At 44.4% G+C, this 17,307-nt stretch overlaps 1 protein-coding gene across 1 annotated transcript in view; it reads right to left on the bottom strand.

Annotated features, from left to right (window-relative positions):
* Positions 1 to 14,031, bottom strand: part of FEZ1 (fasciculation and elongation protein zeta 1) — a 62,455-nt gene extending 48,424 nt beyond the window's left edge. Inside the window, exons 1-2 of the mRNA XM_054998263.1 lie at positions 13,889 to 14,031; positions 6,585 to 6,926 (exon numbers count right to left, since the gene is read on the bottom strand). Of these exons, the coding sequence (XP_054854238.1) occupies positions 6,585 to 6,895 (311 nt within the window). The 5' untranslated portion in view covers positions 6,896 to 6,926; positions 13,889 to 14,031. The remainder of the gene's footprint in view (positions 1 to 6,584; positions 6,927 to 13,888) is intronic.
* Between the last annotated feature and the right edge of the window lie 3,276 nt (positions 14,032 to 17,307).

Here is a 17,307-nt window from a genome sequence, read left to right on the forward strand (position 1 = left end):
CTGCCTTCCCTAGGGTCCACCCCCCACAAAAAAATCTCCAGGAATTTCCCAATCCAGAGTTGGCAACCCTAGGCATCACCCTGTCCTGCTGCCCTAACAATACAGAAGGTAGTTTACATGGTTTAAGACAATGCAGTAAAAGCTGGCAATGCCTGCAACAACCATTGCAATGGATTATAATCTGTTCTGTTATCAAAGTGCCCTCCTGGGCTTTTCAGAGATGCTGTGCTTTTCTTACATGTGAAGCACTGCTGTGTAAGGGAAAATCATTATGATGGTTAGACACATGTGTCTTTCACTGTGTATACATTAAGGTTGCCAGGTCCCCCTGGCAACCTGGGGTGTGTGTCCCCAAACCTGGGGACGGGGTGTGCCTTGGGGGGGTACTCACCATGCATGCGCATAAAGTGCGCACAAGCACACTGAAGCTTTCATTGTAATGCTGAGGATGATACCTTTTCTCCCCTGTTGGCTAGGTCAGAGGGGGCAGGGGGCAGAGCCTGGGAGTGGGGGACCCCCTCTCAAGGGACTGGGAATCCTAGTGTACATTTGAATGGAAAGACAAGCAGCAGAGTACAGAGAGACGGGGAATACAGGGGAAGTCCTACTTTTCAAAGTCTTTATGCCAGCTTTTCTGTGAGATCCAAATCAACGTAAACAAGCTGAATTTCTTGACCACATTTTGAGCTTCTACATAATTTGAAGTGCTCATAAAGCAGATTACAACTAGGGCTGCCGAACTCCTAGTTAGGCTCCCGAGTTGCTCACTGATAGCAGGCAATATCCCAAAGGGTTTGCCCCATTGCCCACTGATACACAGTAGGTAGTAATAAGCCCTCTGGAGATCGTCCGCCAGTAGCAGGTTACCTGAGAAAGAGTGCACCACGCACACTCCTGGAATGGTGCGATGATGCCACTTCCTGAAGTGACGTCATTGTGCCAGCCATGGGCATGCTCTTGTTCTTTGCTGGGGCCAATTTTGGCGCCAAACAGGCCAGAGTTAGTCCTATAAAAAGCATGGGCGCATGCCCATGGCCAGCATGATGATGTCACTTCCGGGAAATGACATTATCATGCCTCTTGGGGAACATGAGGAGATCGCTACAGGTAAGTCCGAGGTCCCCCCTCCCTCTGGGAGGGTATAGGGACATGGGCACCCTACTCCCAGTGGCAACTGGAGAGCTCCCAGAATTACATCTGATCTCCAGACTACACATATCAGTTCCCCTGAAGGAAATGGCTGCTTTGGAGGGTGAACTCTGCAGTATTATACCCCACTGAAGTCCCCTCCCTAAGCTCCACCCGCAAATCGCCATGAATTTCCCAAACCTAGAATTGGCAACCTTAAAGCAAACAAATTGAATGAGTTCTTTCTTTTTAGATGATGGCACAGCATCTGAGTTCACTTTACTATTGCACTACGTTTTGCAGTGAAAAGCCACAATGCCAAACAAAATTGAGAATTAGGGAAGCCAGCTTGAGGTTGGGAACTTCCTGGAAATGTTGGGAGTGGAGTCTAGAAAGGGTGGGGTTTGAGGAGGTGAGGAGAGACCTCAGCAGGGTATAATACAATCCACCACAGCAGCCATTTTCTCTAGGGAAACTGATCTCTATGGCCTGGAAATCAGTTGTAATTCTGGGAAATCTTCAACTACCACCTGATAGTTGGCAGCCCTATACTTGACAGAAAGCAACTGCAATGTTTTATATGACTAGCTGGTCTAACAAAGTATTTAGGTGATTTAGGTAATCTGTTCACTGTCCTTTGATGATCAAATCATGATGTTGGCTTTTTCCCTTCTGATGGTTTCTTACAACAGTCATCTCCAAACTTTCTGCTCACAGGATCTATATTTAATTCCAGTCTGCGATGGTACCCCCTCCCTTTTTTTCAACTGTATAAGTTCATGTTTCTCCACTCTTTGTTTCTGTCACGTTCTCTGTCAGTCTCTCCCACCCTGCTCCTTCTCTTAAAAAAAAATAACTTAAACAAAAAGAGAGAAAAAATGGTGCTGGCCCATTTCCATGACTCATTTTAGTTTACAGCAAGGCCCAGCCCAGTAGTCATGACCCATCCGCTGAATAAAATAAAACTTGAAGCTTTGAAATCCTAAGCACACCTAGGCCGATTCCAGACGGGCACAAATAAAGCGAGTGCTTTCGCTTTTCCAGCGACCTCACTCGTAAAAACCCGTAATGTCCCGTCCCTGCTTACCTCCGGTTCATGGCGCTGTGTTGCGCTCCAGAAGCGGACGGTGTGAACGCCGTATTGCGGGTTTGCACACTTCTGGACGCTTCGTTGCCGTGGAGAGGCCCTCCCCTTTCCCTCCTTCCTTTGCCGGCTGGCCGGCAACAATATTCCCTTAATTTTTTTTTTTAAACCGAGTGCCATTTGCGCAGTTGCACATTTGCGCACATCAAACTGCGCAAATGCGCACAAATGCACAAATGCACAAATGCACAAAAGTTGACGCTGCGTATTCGCATACCTGCACATTTGCGCATTTGCGCATTTGCGCAAAACTCGTAAAAAATTTTTTTTAAAAAAACCGAAATGCGAACCAATGAAGGCCCCCGACGTCAACTGTGACGGGGAGGAAACAACCAATCCCGGGTACCTCAGTTGGCCGTGCGAACATCCGGAAGCGGGATGGCACGGCACGCTGCGAGACAAAGCGGATGGAGACGAAAGTGAACGTGTGGCCGGTAAGCGATTATTTCCGCAGAAAAACCGCAATTTCTGGCCATCTGGAATCGGCCTTAGTAAGAGGAGTAAGCTTCATTTAACTTTACTAGGACTTACTTATGTGCAAGCATTGTAAGGATCATTGTTTCAGGATATCTAAAGCTTATCCGCAGAAAAGAGCAAGAGTCCAGGAGCACCAATAAGACTAACAAAATTTGTGGTAGAGTATGAGCTTTCGTGAGTCACAGCTCACTTCTTCAGATACTGGAATCTAGAGCATTATTGTTTTGTTGAAGAACGGCATGTCACCATGGCTTTTGGCTAGACTAGTCAGCTTAAAGGTTTGCACCGGAGAAGTAATATACTCTTTAGCTTCTCAATACCTGATTATTAATCTCCTGGCAAAGGTGCATCACAATAATGCTCTAGATTGGTGTCTGAAGAAGTGAGTTGTGACTAACAAAAGCTCATACCCTTCCCACAATTTTTGTTAGTCTTATAGGTGCTACTAGACTCTTGTTCTTTTCTGCTGCTACAGACAGACTAACACGGCTACCCATCTTGATTCTAGTATCTGAAGAAGTGAGCTGTGACTCACGAAACCTTCCCACAAATTTTGTTAGTCTTATAGGTGCTACTGGACTCTTGCTCTTTTCTGCTGCTACAGACAGACTAACATGGCTACCCATCTTGATCTAAAGCCTATCAGTATTGAATGGACCCTATTCCAACAAATCAGCAAGTTCTGGGTCCAATAGTACCTCAAAGACCAACTAGATTTCCGAGGTATGAGTTTTTTCAAGAGTTTGATGAAGGACACTTTGACTCTCAAAAGCTCATACCTTGGAAATCTAGTTGGTCTTTAAGGTGCTATTTGGACCCAGATCTTGCCCTTCAACTGCAGACCAATGTAGCTACCCGCCTGAAACGACCCCATCCAGACAATCATAGTAATGGCACAGGATGACGTCCTCCTACACGGATCATGTAAGAATTACAGTCATCATGTGAATAACTCTGTTGTTTGATTTCACCCTGTTCCTCGTAACAGCAGTGGTTGGGGTTAGCGCTTTAGAAGATCCACATCACTGCTGCTGCTCTTTGCATCAATATCTTATCAACCCAAATTTACATGATGCGCTTCACATTCGCTTCAGTATTGGGGGTGGGGGTGGCTGTGTATATTTCTTTAAAATGTTTGTATATTGTACTCTCAAGTCTCAAGGCACATCCAAGGCACATGTTTGTATATTGTACTCTCAAGTTCTCAAGGCACATCCAAACAGTAAAATATAACAAGAACATAAAACACTAAAAACAGGAACCATGAACAGCAATATAAAAATTGATCTAAAACCTTGTACTAATAATTAAAAAGCAGTTAACAAGGGTAAACTGTTCCAGTGAGCCACTGAAACACCATCACCACAAAATGAAACCGTTCATATTATCCAAATCAGACAAGCACAGAAAGCCCACTGCATAAACAGGGCCAAAAAGAGGAGTTGGATTATCTGTGATTAGGATCGCCCATGGTTTTTAAAAAAAACTAATTAGGAACCCCAGGCAATTGCTTGGAAGATTGGGAAAGGGTTGCTAGACGAGAGGATACTTAACTCCGTTCTTCCAGAGCTCCAATCCACTCTGCATCGTGGGTGCAGGAGTTCCAGATACAATCATTGAGGCGAGTTGAGGAGGGTGAATCATAACAGCAGCCTCTAGAAACCAACTGCTTTACACGCTCCAAGATGTTTATTAGCACTTTATTCTGGGCCAACATGCTGAACCAGCGGTAGAGATTCAGGCTTCCTCCCACACTGGTCAACCCAAACCAGCCCTTATCCTTACAGCATTTTCCTAGGTCCCCTCGTCAAAGTTCTAACTGATGTTTCTACTGCACTTAGTAATGAATTTTGTTGCTGGGTAAAAACAAAACTCCGAGATCTGTTTTAATTACATTTATTTTGGGAAACACTATAAAAATGGTAACAGAAGACCATCAATTAAAGGGAGGGAGCATAGCTCAGTAGTAAAACACACTGCTTGCTACAGAAGCTCGCATGTTGCATCCCCCGCACCTCCAGCTAAAAAGCACTTTGAGGAGCAGGGCTGGAAAACAGCAGTGTAGGTGGGTTCCAGCCTCTACACATTTTGCTTTAGACGCACAAAGATGGCACCTGCAAAACACTGGGGCGGATACTACCCCCTGCGCTCCTACGCCACTGAGCAAAGTTTGAAGTCTTCCTGACTATGGACAGATGATACTTGAAGATGATACTGAATCAGAACATTGGTCCATCAAGGTTAGTATTGTCTACTCAGACTGGCAGAAGCTCTCCAAGGTCACAGGCAGGGGTCTCTCATAACTCCTCCTACTTGATCCTTTTACCTGCAAATACTGGGGGACTAAACCTGGGATTTTTGCATGCCAAGCAAATGGTCTACTATTGAGTCATGGCCTATCCACTAACAGCTATTCCTCCACCTTAATGGCTATTTACTGACAAAAAAGCACTAGAGAGCCAATCATGGATCTTTCACTGTTTCATCAAATTTGATCCTCAGCCACGGATGTTCAAATTGGCGTCAGGGATTCCAAAGCAGGGGAAGCAATCTATTTAGATCAAGTAACCCTGTGAAGAGGGTGATGTGCCAGCAAAATGAAAGGTGAGGGGGAGATTAGGGGAGTGCTTAGCTAGACGTACCAGGATACGCTGAGCCCCAGTGGTTCTGCCAGGGCTTCAGGGGCTGCCTCCGAACCTTGGCTAGAGAATTGGCTCTGAACAAAATGAAGACCCTGACTGGGCCGGCCCTTAAATGTTGAATACAATGTTGTAATGTTGGATATAAATGTTGTAAGTAAATAAAAATGATCTGGCGTTCCTCTTTTTAGCACACATGCAAGGGGTTTGTTTATGATTTACTTTATTCATCCCTATACTTTATTTATTATACCTTTATTTAATTGTTTTATTTATACCTCACCTTTCTCCCCAGTGGGGACACAGAGCTGCTTACATCAGTCTCCTCTTCTCCATTTTATCCTCACGACAACACCTTCCGGATCCTAGATTAACACTCTAACCACTACACACACTGGCTTGCCTACCCCTATTCTAAACAGATGCATATACTGTCTGTAGACAGGAGCATGAAATATTGTAGTTTTATCATTTTGACCATGATAACAGCAAAATGGCTGCATGCCTGTTAATTAATGTTATGAGCAAACGGGAGGATTGCGAGCGCCAGGTTGGGAAATTCTTGGAGATTTGAGAGGTGGATCCTGGAGAGGGCGGGGCTTGGGGAGGGGAGGGGCCTCAGCAGGATAAAATGCCTTAGAGAGCCAAGCTACAAGAGACAAATTACACGAGCAGGAGCATGTGAAGGGAATGTTAGCGTGGAAGCTGAGTTTTAAAAGAGATCGGAAGGCTTTGTCAATTTCCCCTCTCTACAGAGCCTAAGAGATGGCTGCTCAGAGGGTTTGTTAATTTCCTCTTTGCCACCAGAAGGCTCTGTCAGTTTCTCCTCCCCTTCTAAGATTGGAAGAGGAAATAAACCTGAGCAGCATCTCCCTGGCTCTGTAGAGAGGGGGAACTGACAAAGCCTTCCAATCTCTTTTACAACTCAGCTTCCCGGCTAACATTGTGACTCCCTTCATATGCTCCTCCTGTGTAATTTGCCTCTTGTAGCTTGGCTCTTAGAGTCTATCCTTCAAAGCAGCCATTTCCTCCAGGGGAAGTGATCTCTATGGCCTGGAGATCAGTTTTAACTCTGGGAGATCTCCAGCCACCACCCAGAAGCTGGCAACCCTAAAAGCCAGTAGTACTATTTCATTCACACACCAAATTCCTTTAATATTTCTTTTCATATAATGGAGCATTTCTAATCTACTCACTCCTCGTCCTGCAGATTTTCTTCCTCTTCTTGTATCTGGAGGTGGTTTTTCACAGGAGCCAGGTTCTCAGTTTTAGCATTGTAATTCCGAAAACAGACATTGAGCTTCTCATCAAACTCATTGACCAAGTCTTCCATGGATTTGAAGCTGATGATTTCAGAAGAGAAGTTCTCAAGCTCAGAAAGGGAGGGGTCTTCCAAATGCAAAGGGGAAGATCCATAAAAATAGCGGGATTTCTCATCCCTGTCATCAATGTAGCACGGCCTTAGGTCCTCAAACTCTTCATCCAGGTTTACCAGAGGGGCTTCCATCTTGGGCTGGCTAAGGACAAAGTGATGACTTCTGGGATACAAAGAAAGGACATTAATGAACCAAGAGCAATAAAAACGATGGCAGGTGGTGCCCACTGGCATTGGTAGAACAGAGAAGTCCTGCATTGCTCATCTACAAAATAAATAGTGAATGCAAACTACATACTGTCTCAAACTGAATTTTTATACACTGACTTCAGACTCAGATAATGCACTGCCTGATCTAACCTTAACGATAATAAATTGTTACACAGGCTGAGTGAACAACAGCAGCCAGGAAAAGTACAGATCTCTGCAGAAAAACTAAACTAAGCCGGTATTTGTTCTTGCGTGAAGCTGCTTTACTGAGTCAGGCCATTGATCTATCAAAGCCAGCATCATGAGTGGCAGCAGCTCCTAGAGGTCTCAGGACTGTCTCCCACCTCACCTAACACCTGTACGTTTTTTAAGCTGGAGATGCTGGTAGAGATTGAATCTGGGATCTTCTGCATGCAAAGTGGATGCTCTTCCACTGAGCCCTTTTCCCCAGACAGTAGTTATATCAGCAGTCCAAGCAGAAGAGGCCTGCTCCTCATGTAGGAAGCTATATTGGCCAGCCGGCTGGCCAATCTAGGGCAGACCATGCTTGTCCACCAAGCACAGGCACCAGGGTGCTAGCATCTCTGTTGCCTTTCTGAGTCCTTAATTGGTTAGTGGATTCCGTAAGAATTAATTGCCTACGCTTGTCAATCTTTACTTCCTACTAAGCCTCTTCCTCATCTACTATTTTTTTAAGAGTAAAGATTACCAATGCCCATGAAGAGCCTTCCTTTCCCTTCCCCTCCCCTTTACCTTTAAGGTGCACACATGAGACTTTTCAGGTAGGAAATGAGATTGACTCAGGAGGAAGCTGACAGGCTGCCATCCCCTAGACTGGTGCTAAGGAAGAGGGCAGACATAAGGGGGCTGGGGGCCACTCAGCCTGATAGGTCAGTGCCTCCATCACCCTAGTAGGCCAGCCTCCCCAGAGTATGCATGTCCAGTCTTACAGTCCTCCCCACAATATTGGACATGCCAACAGGGCAGCATGGCGATAGCCAGCCAAAGCACCATTAGCCTAGGAGACAGGCTAAAGCAGCACTTTGAAAGAAGCATTTCTGGAGCAGTAAACAGAAATCAATTTTCCTTCACAGCATCACCTTGGTGTGCATGCTCACATTGCTCAGGACAGTAAAAAACAATGGAACATTTGGCAGAGACAAAGACAGAGCATATGATAAAAATGAAAGAATCCCCCTGCCAAACGTCACTTTAGTCTATTATTTTGTTTTGCTCACTGGCCAACCTGATACCTCCAGGGCACCCATAAGCACAGCATGAAGGCAATTGTCCTCCCGCACTATTAGTCCCCACAGCATCCGGTACTCACTGCTTCTGAACATGGCAAAATGGAATTGATAACCAGGAGTGAATAGATGTAGCCTGCTGTGACCTAAAACAGAGACTGCCAACAACCACCAATGGAAAGGGAACAAAGGCAAGGTATCCTTTTAATTTGATCAAATAGGACACAATCCAGTCAAGCATTTTTAAGAAGCATTGAGTGAAGCACATGCTAAATTTTCTCAACATCAATCAATTAATATTTAAAGTTCATATATTACAAAATCTCACTTAATAACTGGTTGACAAAGTAGTTTATCTATGAAAGAAGATTCACAGTTTTTTTAAATTACAGTGAAAAACATCTTTAAACCCAGAACAGAAAACCCCAATTAAAACAGCAGCAAATATATACAAAGATATTACCTAAAAGGGACACTATGTTTAAAGTACCCATCTCTTTAAAAAAAAAACTAGTAATGGTTAATGTACTCAAAATATTTAAAATGAAGGATGTGTACTATGAAATTACACAGAAATTTTCAGGGCAAGATTGCCAGAAAGGGTCAGTTGGGAACCCTGGTTGGATGTAACTTCTGAGCAAGGTGTGCAAAAAAGGAAGAAATTAAACCCTAGTTTGTCATGTGCTCATTAGGGAACAGTGCAATTAAAACAAAAACAACAACATTGTCTGGAAAGGCTCTTCCACCAGGGGTGGCTCAGTTTGCTTCCTGACTTTCAGCCTTAATTTGTTACATTTATCATTTCCGACCTGACCCAGCTGAAGTTCCAAACTGTGCTGCTAACTGCTTTGGGATATTACAGAGTACGTTCATTACTGCAACCACACATGGCACCAAGCTAATGCCCTGTAGTCCACATGCCTCATCCAATCTAAAAGGAAACTGTCCATTTGCCTGCTGTTTCCATCCAGTCCGCTTGCTAGTGGATGGATTGCTGCCAAGAACTCTTCTGCTGGGTTAAATTTTCTCCATTGTTAAAGAGGCCATTGCAAACACTAGGAATCATTTGGCCATTGATCTGCTTCTGTGACAAGCCTCCAGCACAAGGCAACAAACTGTTACTGTTGTTTACGTGGATTTGCAGATATCCGAAATCCTGCTGCAACTTTTTATGGGGGCCAGTCTAATTTGGATGGCAATTCTTTATTCTAAGGTGGTGCACATAAACTTCCATTCAGGTCCTGAGCTAGGCCTCAGACATGTTGCAGTAGCAAAATTAGTTATAGCTGGACAGTGCACTAATTTCAATAGATTCTCCTGCTCAGCTCGGCCAAGATACCTGCGCATCCTAATCCGTATTTGCTCGACTGTTCAAAGTCCTGCCCCTTTCATATGGTTCCAACTATAGCTACGCTTCATTCTGAACTCTGCAGCGTGACCATTTGTTATTTCACTCCTTAACAGCTCCTTCCACTCCCCTTGGCTGCTGACCTTTCTGGCCTCTAATTTTTAATTTTATCTATCTTCATTTTGAATTCCCCTAAAATGACCCTCTTCAGGAGCAAGAATCACCTCCATTCCCAAGGGGACACTGGGCTTCTAGGCAAGAAACAGAGGGAGGCCAGAGCTTCCAATGCACTGCTTCATTTCACATGCGGCCTCACATTCCCTCCAGCCAAACACGATGTGACAGAACCAGCTGAACGTGCAAGTGGGGTGGATGGGGGAGAATCAGAAACAGGAAAATATTTCTACAAATGCCTCCAGTCTCCCTCTGCCTTTCTCTTTGGCAGGATTCTACCCAGCACCAGGAGCACCCCTTTCCACACACATAAGCCACTTTCCACCAAACTTTTCAGTGAACAAAAACGTCTCTATCCTCTGTATCTGAGGTAATTCTCATATTTTCACTCAGAGATCCCATGAGATTTGTGGCTATCAGCATCCTCCCTAAGGTCATAATATTCAACACCTCGTAAATTTGACTAAGACCAGTGGTCAACATCTAATGCAGCTCCGTATTCCAAGGTGGGCAGTCTTATCCATACGCCCACCCTCCCTTGAGTCTACAACCTAGGCCACAATACCTCACCATTAAATTCTGCATAGTGATCGTGAAAACAAGTAGGGGAACTGCAGGGACTTGCTGAGGGGAATCTCATTTCCCCCTGCATCTCCTCCCCCATTCTTTCCTCTCCCTTTCTTCCCTCCTACACATTCACTAACAAACCTATTAGTTGCCCCCCATCTTCTTCTGCTACATTTATTATTTATTTACTTCATCTATATCCCAACTTTCTCCCCAGTGAGGACCCAAAGCAGCTGACATTCTTCTTTTTTTATTCTCACAATAAATTTGTTAGGAGGATTAGGCAGAGAGGGTGTGACTGGCCAAAAGTCCCCCAGTAAGCTTCCAGAGCAAAGTAGGGATTTGAATTTGTGTCTTCCAGATCCTAATAACCCCACGCTGGCTATTGTGTTGTGGCTGCTGTTGAAAAGTAGCAAGCAGCCAGCCGTGGGTGAGTCATGCAAGTCTCAGGATAGTAAGTCATTTGGTGGTGGGTTTCTGGGCCTGGCCCAACAAGTCCTCCCTCAAAGGCCAAATCAGCCCTGCCCCCTCTCCTACCTTTTACTGACAGAAATTAAAGTTTGAAGGCTGGCAACCCTGTTGTGGTTGCCTAGCAACAGCCAATGAGCGCATTCATTTTTTAAAGCTACAGGTGCTGCTTCTATAATTTTGGAGGTTTTAACTCCTCCAATGTATTTTTTTTTAGATTTCAGATTTTTCTGCAAACTTGGGAGTTTTTCTCAGGTTTGTAGAAAGATCTGTTTTGTGTGTCCATGGCTCTAGTATCTGGATTGAAGTATCCACAGATTTGGCCATGTTGAGAATTTAATTTAATTTATTTTATTTTATTTATTGTATTTATATTCCGCCCTCCCCACCCTCCAATATATCAATCAATTAGATATATTGATAATTCCAGATTGCTGAAGCAAGAAAACCAAACCACACACAACAACATAATCCCACCCTCTATCACGAGAAAATACTAGGGAGCTAGCTAAGATATCCTGGGGAAATGCCTTAATGATCCCAAACATGGCAACCAGCCACATCCTGCACAGGGAGGCCTGGTCAAATTACGTGAAGCCAGATGATGTGCTAGAATTTTAAGGTAGTAAAGGATGGTACCACTTCAATCCACATTTTTAATATGTGGTGTAAAAACTCCCTGCAAATAAAAAAAATAAAACATAGCACTTTAAAGTAAAAGATTCTGCCCTTCACACGTCACATAATGCTCCTGCACTACTTGCCATTTACAGGGAATGATTAAACTAGCAGAACTGTGAAAATGCAATCCGTCACTTAGAATCTGAAGTGGTACAGTCCATTCCACCATCTCTGCCTCCTCATTACCACTTCGTTCTTCAGGGTTGCCAAACACCAGGTAGGCCCTAAAGTTGTCCCAGAATTACCACTGATTTCTGTACTATAGAGACCAACTCCTCTGGAGAAAACGGCAGCTTCCAAGGCTAGACTTTATGGTATACCATAGATTCTAACTGAAATCCTTCCTAGGAAGTAGGGTTGTCAGGTCCCGTGGAGGCCAACCTGGGGGATGGGAGGGCTGTGGGGGGTCATGTAGCTGTTCCTTGTTGCACTGGAAATGATGGGGGGGGGTGATTTGATTAAAATTAAATCAAGTTTCATCAAATAAGCCCTGTGTAGGGGCCTGCCTTTCTTTGTCATGCCAGGAATGAAGTCATTCCTGGCATGACAAGGAAGAGCTCTGGAGTGCATGGGAGCGTGCTCCAGAGCTCCTGGATTCATTCCCTGCACCCCCCCCCCCTGTCAGACAGGTGAGAGGTCGTGGGGGTGGAAGCTGGGAGCAGGGAACCCCACTTTCACCAGGGGACTGGTAACCCTATTAGGGAGAAAGAGTTGGGGTGAGGATATGAGAGGTGCAATGTCAGTTATGCAGCTACATTATTTCTGCAGGGAACCTGGAAGTGACGTAGGATAGCTTAATTCCTAGAGTTACTTTACATCACCTCTGGAGTTTTCCTAGAAGGGGCACAGTGATTCAGGCAAAGTAGACTTAAAAAAAAAAACTCCTCCCACCACTCTGAGTGATGGAGGGAGGTCTAGCACATTGCAGGAGGCCTGAAAGTCTCAATCCTTTCCCAAATTCCCTCCTCCACAGGCACCACCCCCAAATTTCCAGGAAGATCCCAGGCCTGAGTTGACCAACCTAGGTCTTCAGCAGAGGAGTCCTGAGCCTGAGCAAAATTAATGTAGTGAGCCATCTTCTCAAGGAAAAGTGTGTCCCAGGGCAAATTCATATCCTTCCAACAAATAATATTCGTTTCAACTCTTTGCAAAACCCAAAGGAAAAGAAGTAAAAGGTTGGGGATATCCCAGCATTTCTTTCTCTTTCCACTGCCACAACAATCTTGTAAGGATTGCCACTTTACCATTTGGTAGGCCAGGAGCTGAGATTAGGCCCAGGCTTTTCAGTTCCAATATCCCCCTTTCCAAAATTCCACTGGGTAAATGTTTGTAACCTATAAATGATGAGTGTCAGGACCAAAAGCATACGCAGAAGGTGTAAACCTTGTGCTATCTCAAGTCCACCTGACTTTCCCTGTTGTGCTCTGCTTGCAGTATCTAAAGGCCTCCCCAAGGAGTTACAAACACTTTGTAGTAATTCTGTCAGGACAGCAATAAACAGGAGGTCACCTTGTTCCCATCACCCAAGCGATGTATAAAAGCGTCCTTCCCTCAATCTAACCTTACACGAGAGATGAGAAGCCAACACCCTTCTGCACCCACATACCACCTGCTTTTGCCCAAATGGCCACTCACAAATAACTTCCCCTTCCTCACAAACACAACAGCAACTGTGCCCATGCACAATCTCCTGTCTCATGCAAAGTTGCAGCTGAGAGAAAAAGCATTATCACGCTCTTCCAGAGGCATAAAATACCTCACAGCGGGCATTACCACTTTCTTCTCCAGGCTCAAAGCTCATCATTTCCCACACAAACAGTACACAAATATCCCATACCGCTGGACTTCTTGTACACCCTAACAGCCTCTTTGTGAAAATCCCCCCTACACAGCCTCCTGACCTCATGAACGAAGGCCTCGTTGTCTCCAGCATAGCGGAGCCACTGCAACCCACTCTTCAAACAGTTCTCTTTGTCTCACTGACACACACAACACCCCCTCCCACCCTCTTCATATGATCCCAATTGACCTGTTTTGCATTGTGCACACATTCCCACCTGTACACACACAACCGGACTGGTGTACACAAAAGTAAAAAATCTATTCTCTCTTCCAAACAGGTGTGCAACTTACACACACACAGACACACATACATAGAGCAGCCCCCTCCCATTCCATTTTCTCCCAGGCTCAACATATACAAGATACCATACATGGACATATTATACGCAACTGTACTCCTTCCTCCCATACTCAACAGTGCTGTGTCAAGCCAAAATTATTCTATCCAAGACAGAGGACCAAATTTCCATGTTTAGCCCAGCCTTTTGCAGCAAACAATGGGAAAGGAGTGCTTGGAAACCCTTGCGGATGAGCTTCTCTAGCGCTCATCACCCCCCCCCCTTCACTCCAACGCCCAGAAATACACACCTGAGTGTAGCAGCAACTCTGCTCTCAGCTCAACATCCCATTCGGTGGGCCCAGATGATGGAAGGATGAAAAAAAGAAAGCCCCCAACACAAATGTGTTTGGGGGAGCCAGCCAGAAGCTGCCTGCCTGCCTGCCTGCGCAGAACAGCGCTGTTCCCAGGCACTCGGCTGCCTCCCCACTCTGCAGAGAGCTTTGGCAAGCTGTGAGCCCAGCCTTCCTCATCAATATGCATTCGCTCCAAGACACTGACACCAACACGGCACTTCACATCCAGATGTCAGGTCCCTCAAAAGGCACAGGAGCCCTACTTGGACCCCCGCCCCCCACACACACACAGGAAAAAAGACCCCTCACTCTGGGACCCCAGAGAGGCAGCCAACGTAGGGAAAGAAGGGTTTTCCTTCATCCAGAGGCTGTGAGACATTGCAGTCAATGCAGTCCTGAGGGGGCTCCATTCATAACAGTCATATCTTTTTTGCCCTCCAGCGGAGTCAATTCAATACAAAAGATTCGAATAAAGCAGCGCTGGAGCCAAAGCATCTGTTCCTTAGCAGGCTATTCCAGGACCGAGGGAATGTGTCATTCACACTGCAGGGTGGAAATGTTGTCATACAATCTGTTCTTCAACCCCCAAAGTGTGTATAAATAAGAAAGATTGGGGGGGGGGTGCACTGCAGGTAGCATCTATTCCACCTGCTTTCTGCACGTTTCCTACAAATCTGTTTCAGACAAAATATTTGCAGGAGTTTAACTTTGTTGATTTTAAATATATATATATATACTTTGTTATCTTTTACATTTAAATAGACTGTGCTGCACATTGTGAGACCACAAGTTTAAAAAATCAAATTCAAATAAAATAATCTATCATGGTTTTATCCCGCCCCTCTTCCAATGAAGTCAGGTTCCCTTCTTCATTTTATCCTCACAACAACCTTGTGAGGCAAGTCAAATTGAGTACAAGCGAATGGCCCACGGTCACCCGCTTTCTGAACCCAGCTCTCCCAAGCCAGGTTGCTTTCTGGTTGGGGAGGTGGGATTTGTCAATGGATCACAAATTAATTTGTTTCATTATTGTTTATTATATGTTGATTTTAGAATTGTTGTTTTCTTGATTTTATTGATTTTAACTTGTTCACCGCCCAGAGCCCCTGAGGATGGGCGCTTTATCAATTGAAATATAAATATAAATAAAAGCAGTTTGACAATGAAGAGTTTTTAGAAGATTTTATACATATTTGTTCTTTCCCGTTTCTCTGTAACTGAAGACTTGAAAATATAGATGGTATAATATAAACATGACTTCTTTGACATTATCTGAAGCTTGATTGCTTTAAGCAGAAGAAAGCATTTACAGTTGCATAGAACTGTACTACAAATCTACAATCCTTATACCTCAATGTAAATCCCATTGCTTTTGATGGAAGTTGCTTACAAGTTTCAGCATTAGTCTAAAACAAGTGGGGGACCCATGAAGACCTGCGAGGGGCATCTAATTTCCCCCTTCCCCACCATGTCCTCTTTTCCTTCCCTGCCCCCATAGCACCACCTTTTCCTGCTTCCTTTCCTCTTTCCCACCCACTTTTGCCAGCCCCCCCCCGTTTTCACCTTTCCCCCTCCCGCAACCAGCAGCCTCTCCCCTATAGCCTAGTCGCATGATGCCAGATGAGCTAGCCCCATGCATGGTGGGAAACCTGCAAGGTCGGGTGGTGGTGGTGCTTTTGCGTTATTCACTTCTCCTCATATCCCCTTCCCCACACTATTTCTTTTTTCCCTCCTCCTGGCAGCCTCCATATGCTCACCTTTTCCTATGACCTTCTCTCTTTAAACCCACTAAACAACTTATCTTTTATTGCCCCCCCATCTTCATCTATATTTATTAATTTACTTCATTTATACCCTGCCTTTCTCCAGGTTACATCATTCTCATCTCCTCCAATTATCCTCACAATAACCCTGAGAGATAGATTAAGCTGAAAGGGTGTGACTGGATCAAAGACACTCAGTGAACTTCCACAGCAGAGTGGTTATTCAAACCTGGGTCTTCCACATCCTGCTCTGAAACTCTAAATCACTACACTACAATTACCTTTTTTTTTTTGGCAGTTGAAGCTGTTGTTGAACAGTAGTAAACAGCCAGTCCTGGGAGAATCATGCAAGTCATGTGGTATCAAGTCATGTGGTGGTTGTTTTGGGGTCTGGCCCAAAACACACACACACACACCCACACACACCATTCACTGACAGAAACCAAGCATGGAATAATGGTTGAACTGTTATGGTCGCCTAGCAACAGGCACTGAAGGCAGATGGTTAAAGATAAAAGGTGCTCCTTTTATTATTTCGGTTTTTTAAAAAAATTGTTCTGTTTTTTTTTTTAGATTTCATTTTTTTCTGCAAACCTGGTGCATTTTTCAGGAGTGTTGGAAGATTTGTCTTGTCCATTCATGTTTCTAGTCTCCAAATGTAAGTATCCTCAGATCAGGGCAACTGGGCTATTCGTATACAAGATTATAACAGCAGCGTACTTTGACAAGTTTAGATTATCAGATCAAAGTGTCAAAAATACCTAAACTACCTTTGCACAGTCGTGTGCAAAGAATTACAAGGCATAAGGCATCATAGAAAGGCAGGAAGAGAGCATTTAGCTCATACAAAAACCTGAAACATTTGAATACAGCTGCTCACCACTGCAGTGAACTGTCAGAAAACCTTGAAGTGTAGGGGGGAACAAAGGGTCAAAGGAATGGAAGAAACAGCAATAATACATGCAAGCAGAAAATGTCCATGTGCAAAAGGTCAGGGGAAACAATGGGAGCATAGAGACCACATTGTTCCAGTGTTCCTTTTGAGAAATGGAAGAACAGACAGCAGGAAGAACTGCGGATGAGAGATCTAAAAATGCCTAAACAAATGAGAAATGGTTTAGCCCTGGAGTGTATTTGGATGACACATTTCACACAACAGCTACATTTATTAGTTTTATCCCTTCTTTCAGCAATGATCCTGCTCAGTGGTTAATTTTGCATTATGACTACTCAGTTGTCCAAAGCCTCCAGCATGGATTCACTGTTGTAGTAGAGGAATGCAGCCTCAGATCCATCAATCTTTCCTCTGGTTTCTAAAGCTTATTTTCATACAGAGCACAGTCAGCATGTTTTAGTCTGACTTTCCACTTGAACCAGCTTTCTGGTTTCACTTTTATCTGCAAAATTATAGGCACCAACCATCACTGCTTCCTGTAAGGGATTCCAATGGGATGACACAGACTGTTGTTGGTACTGTTCTAATCTTCTCACACTGCTCAAAGGATCACTTAGTAGTGAGCTTCTACATTGCTAGGCAATAGGAAAGACACCACTCTCCCACTTCTACAGCCTTACCAGCGACAGATTTTTACAGGAAAAGAAGCAAGATTT

This window comes from Eublepharis macularius, chromosome 14, assembly GCF_028583425.1.
Source record: "Eublepharis macularius isolate TG4126 chromosome 14, MPM_Emac_v1.0, whole genome shotgun sequence".
Taxonomy (NCBI): Eukaryota; Metazoa; Chordata; class Lepidosauria; order Squamata; family Eublepharidae; genus Eublepharis; species Eublepharis macularius.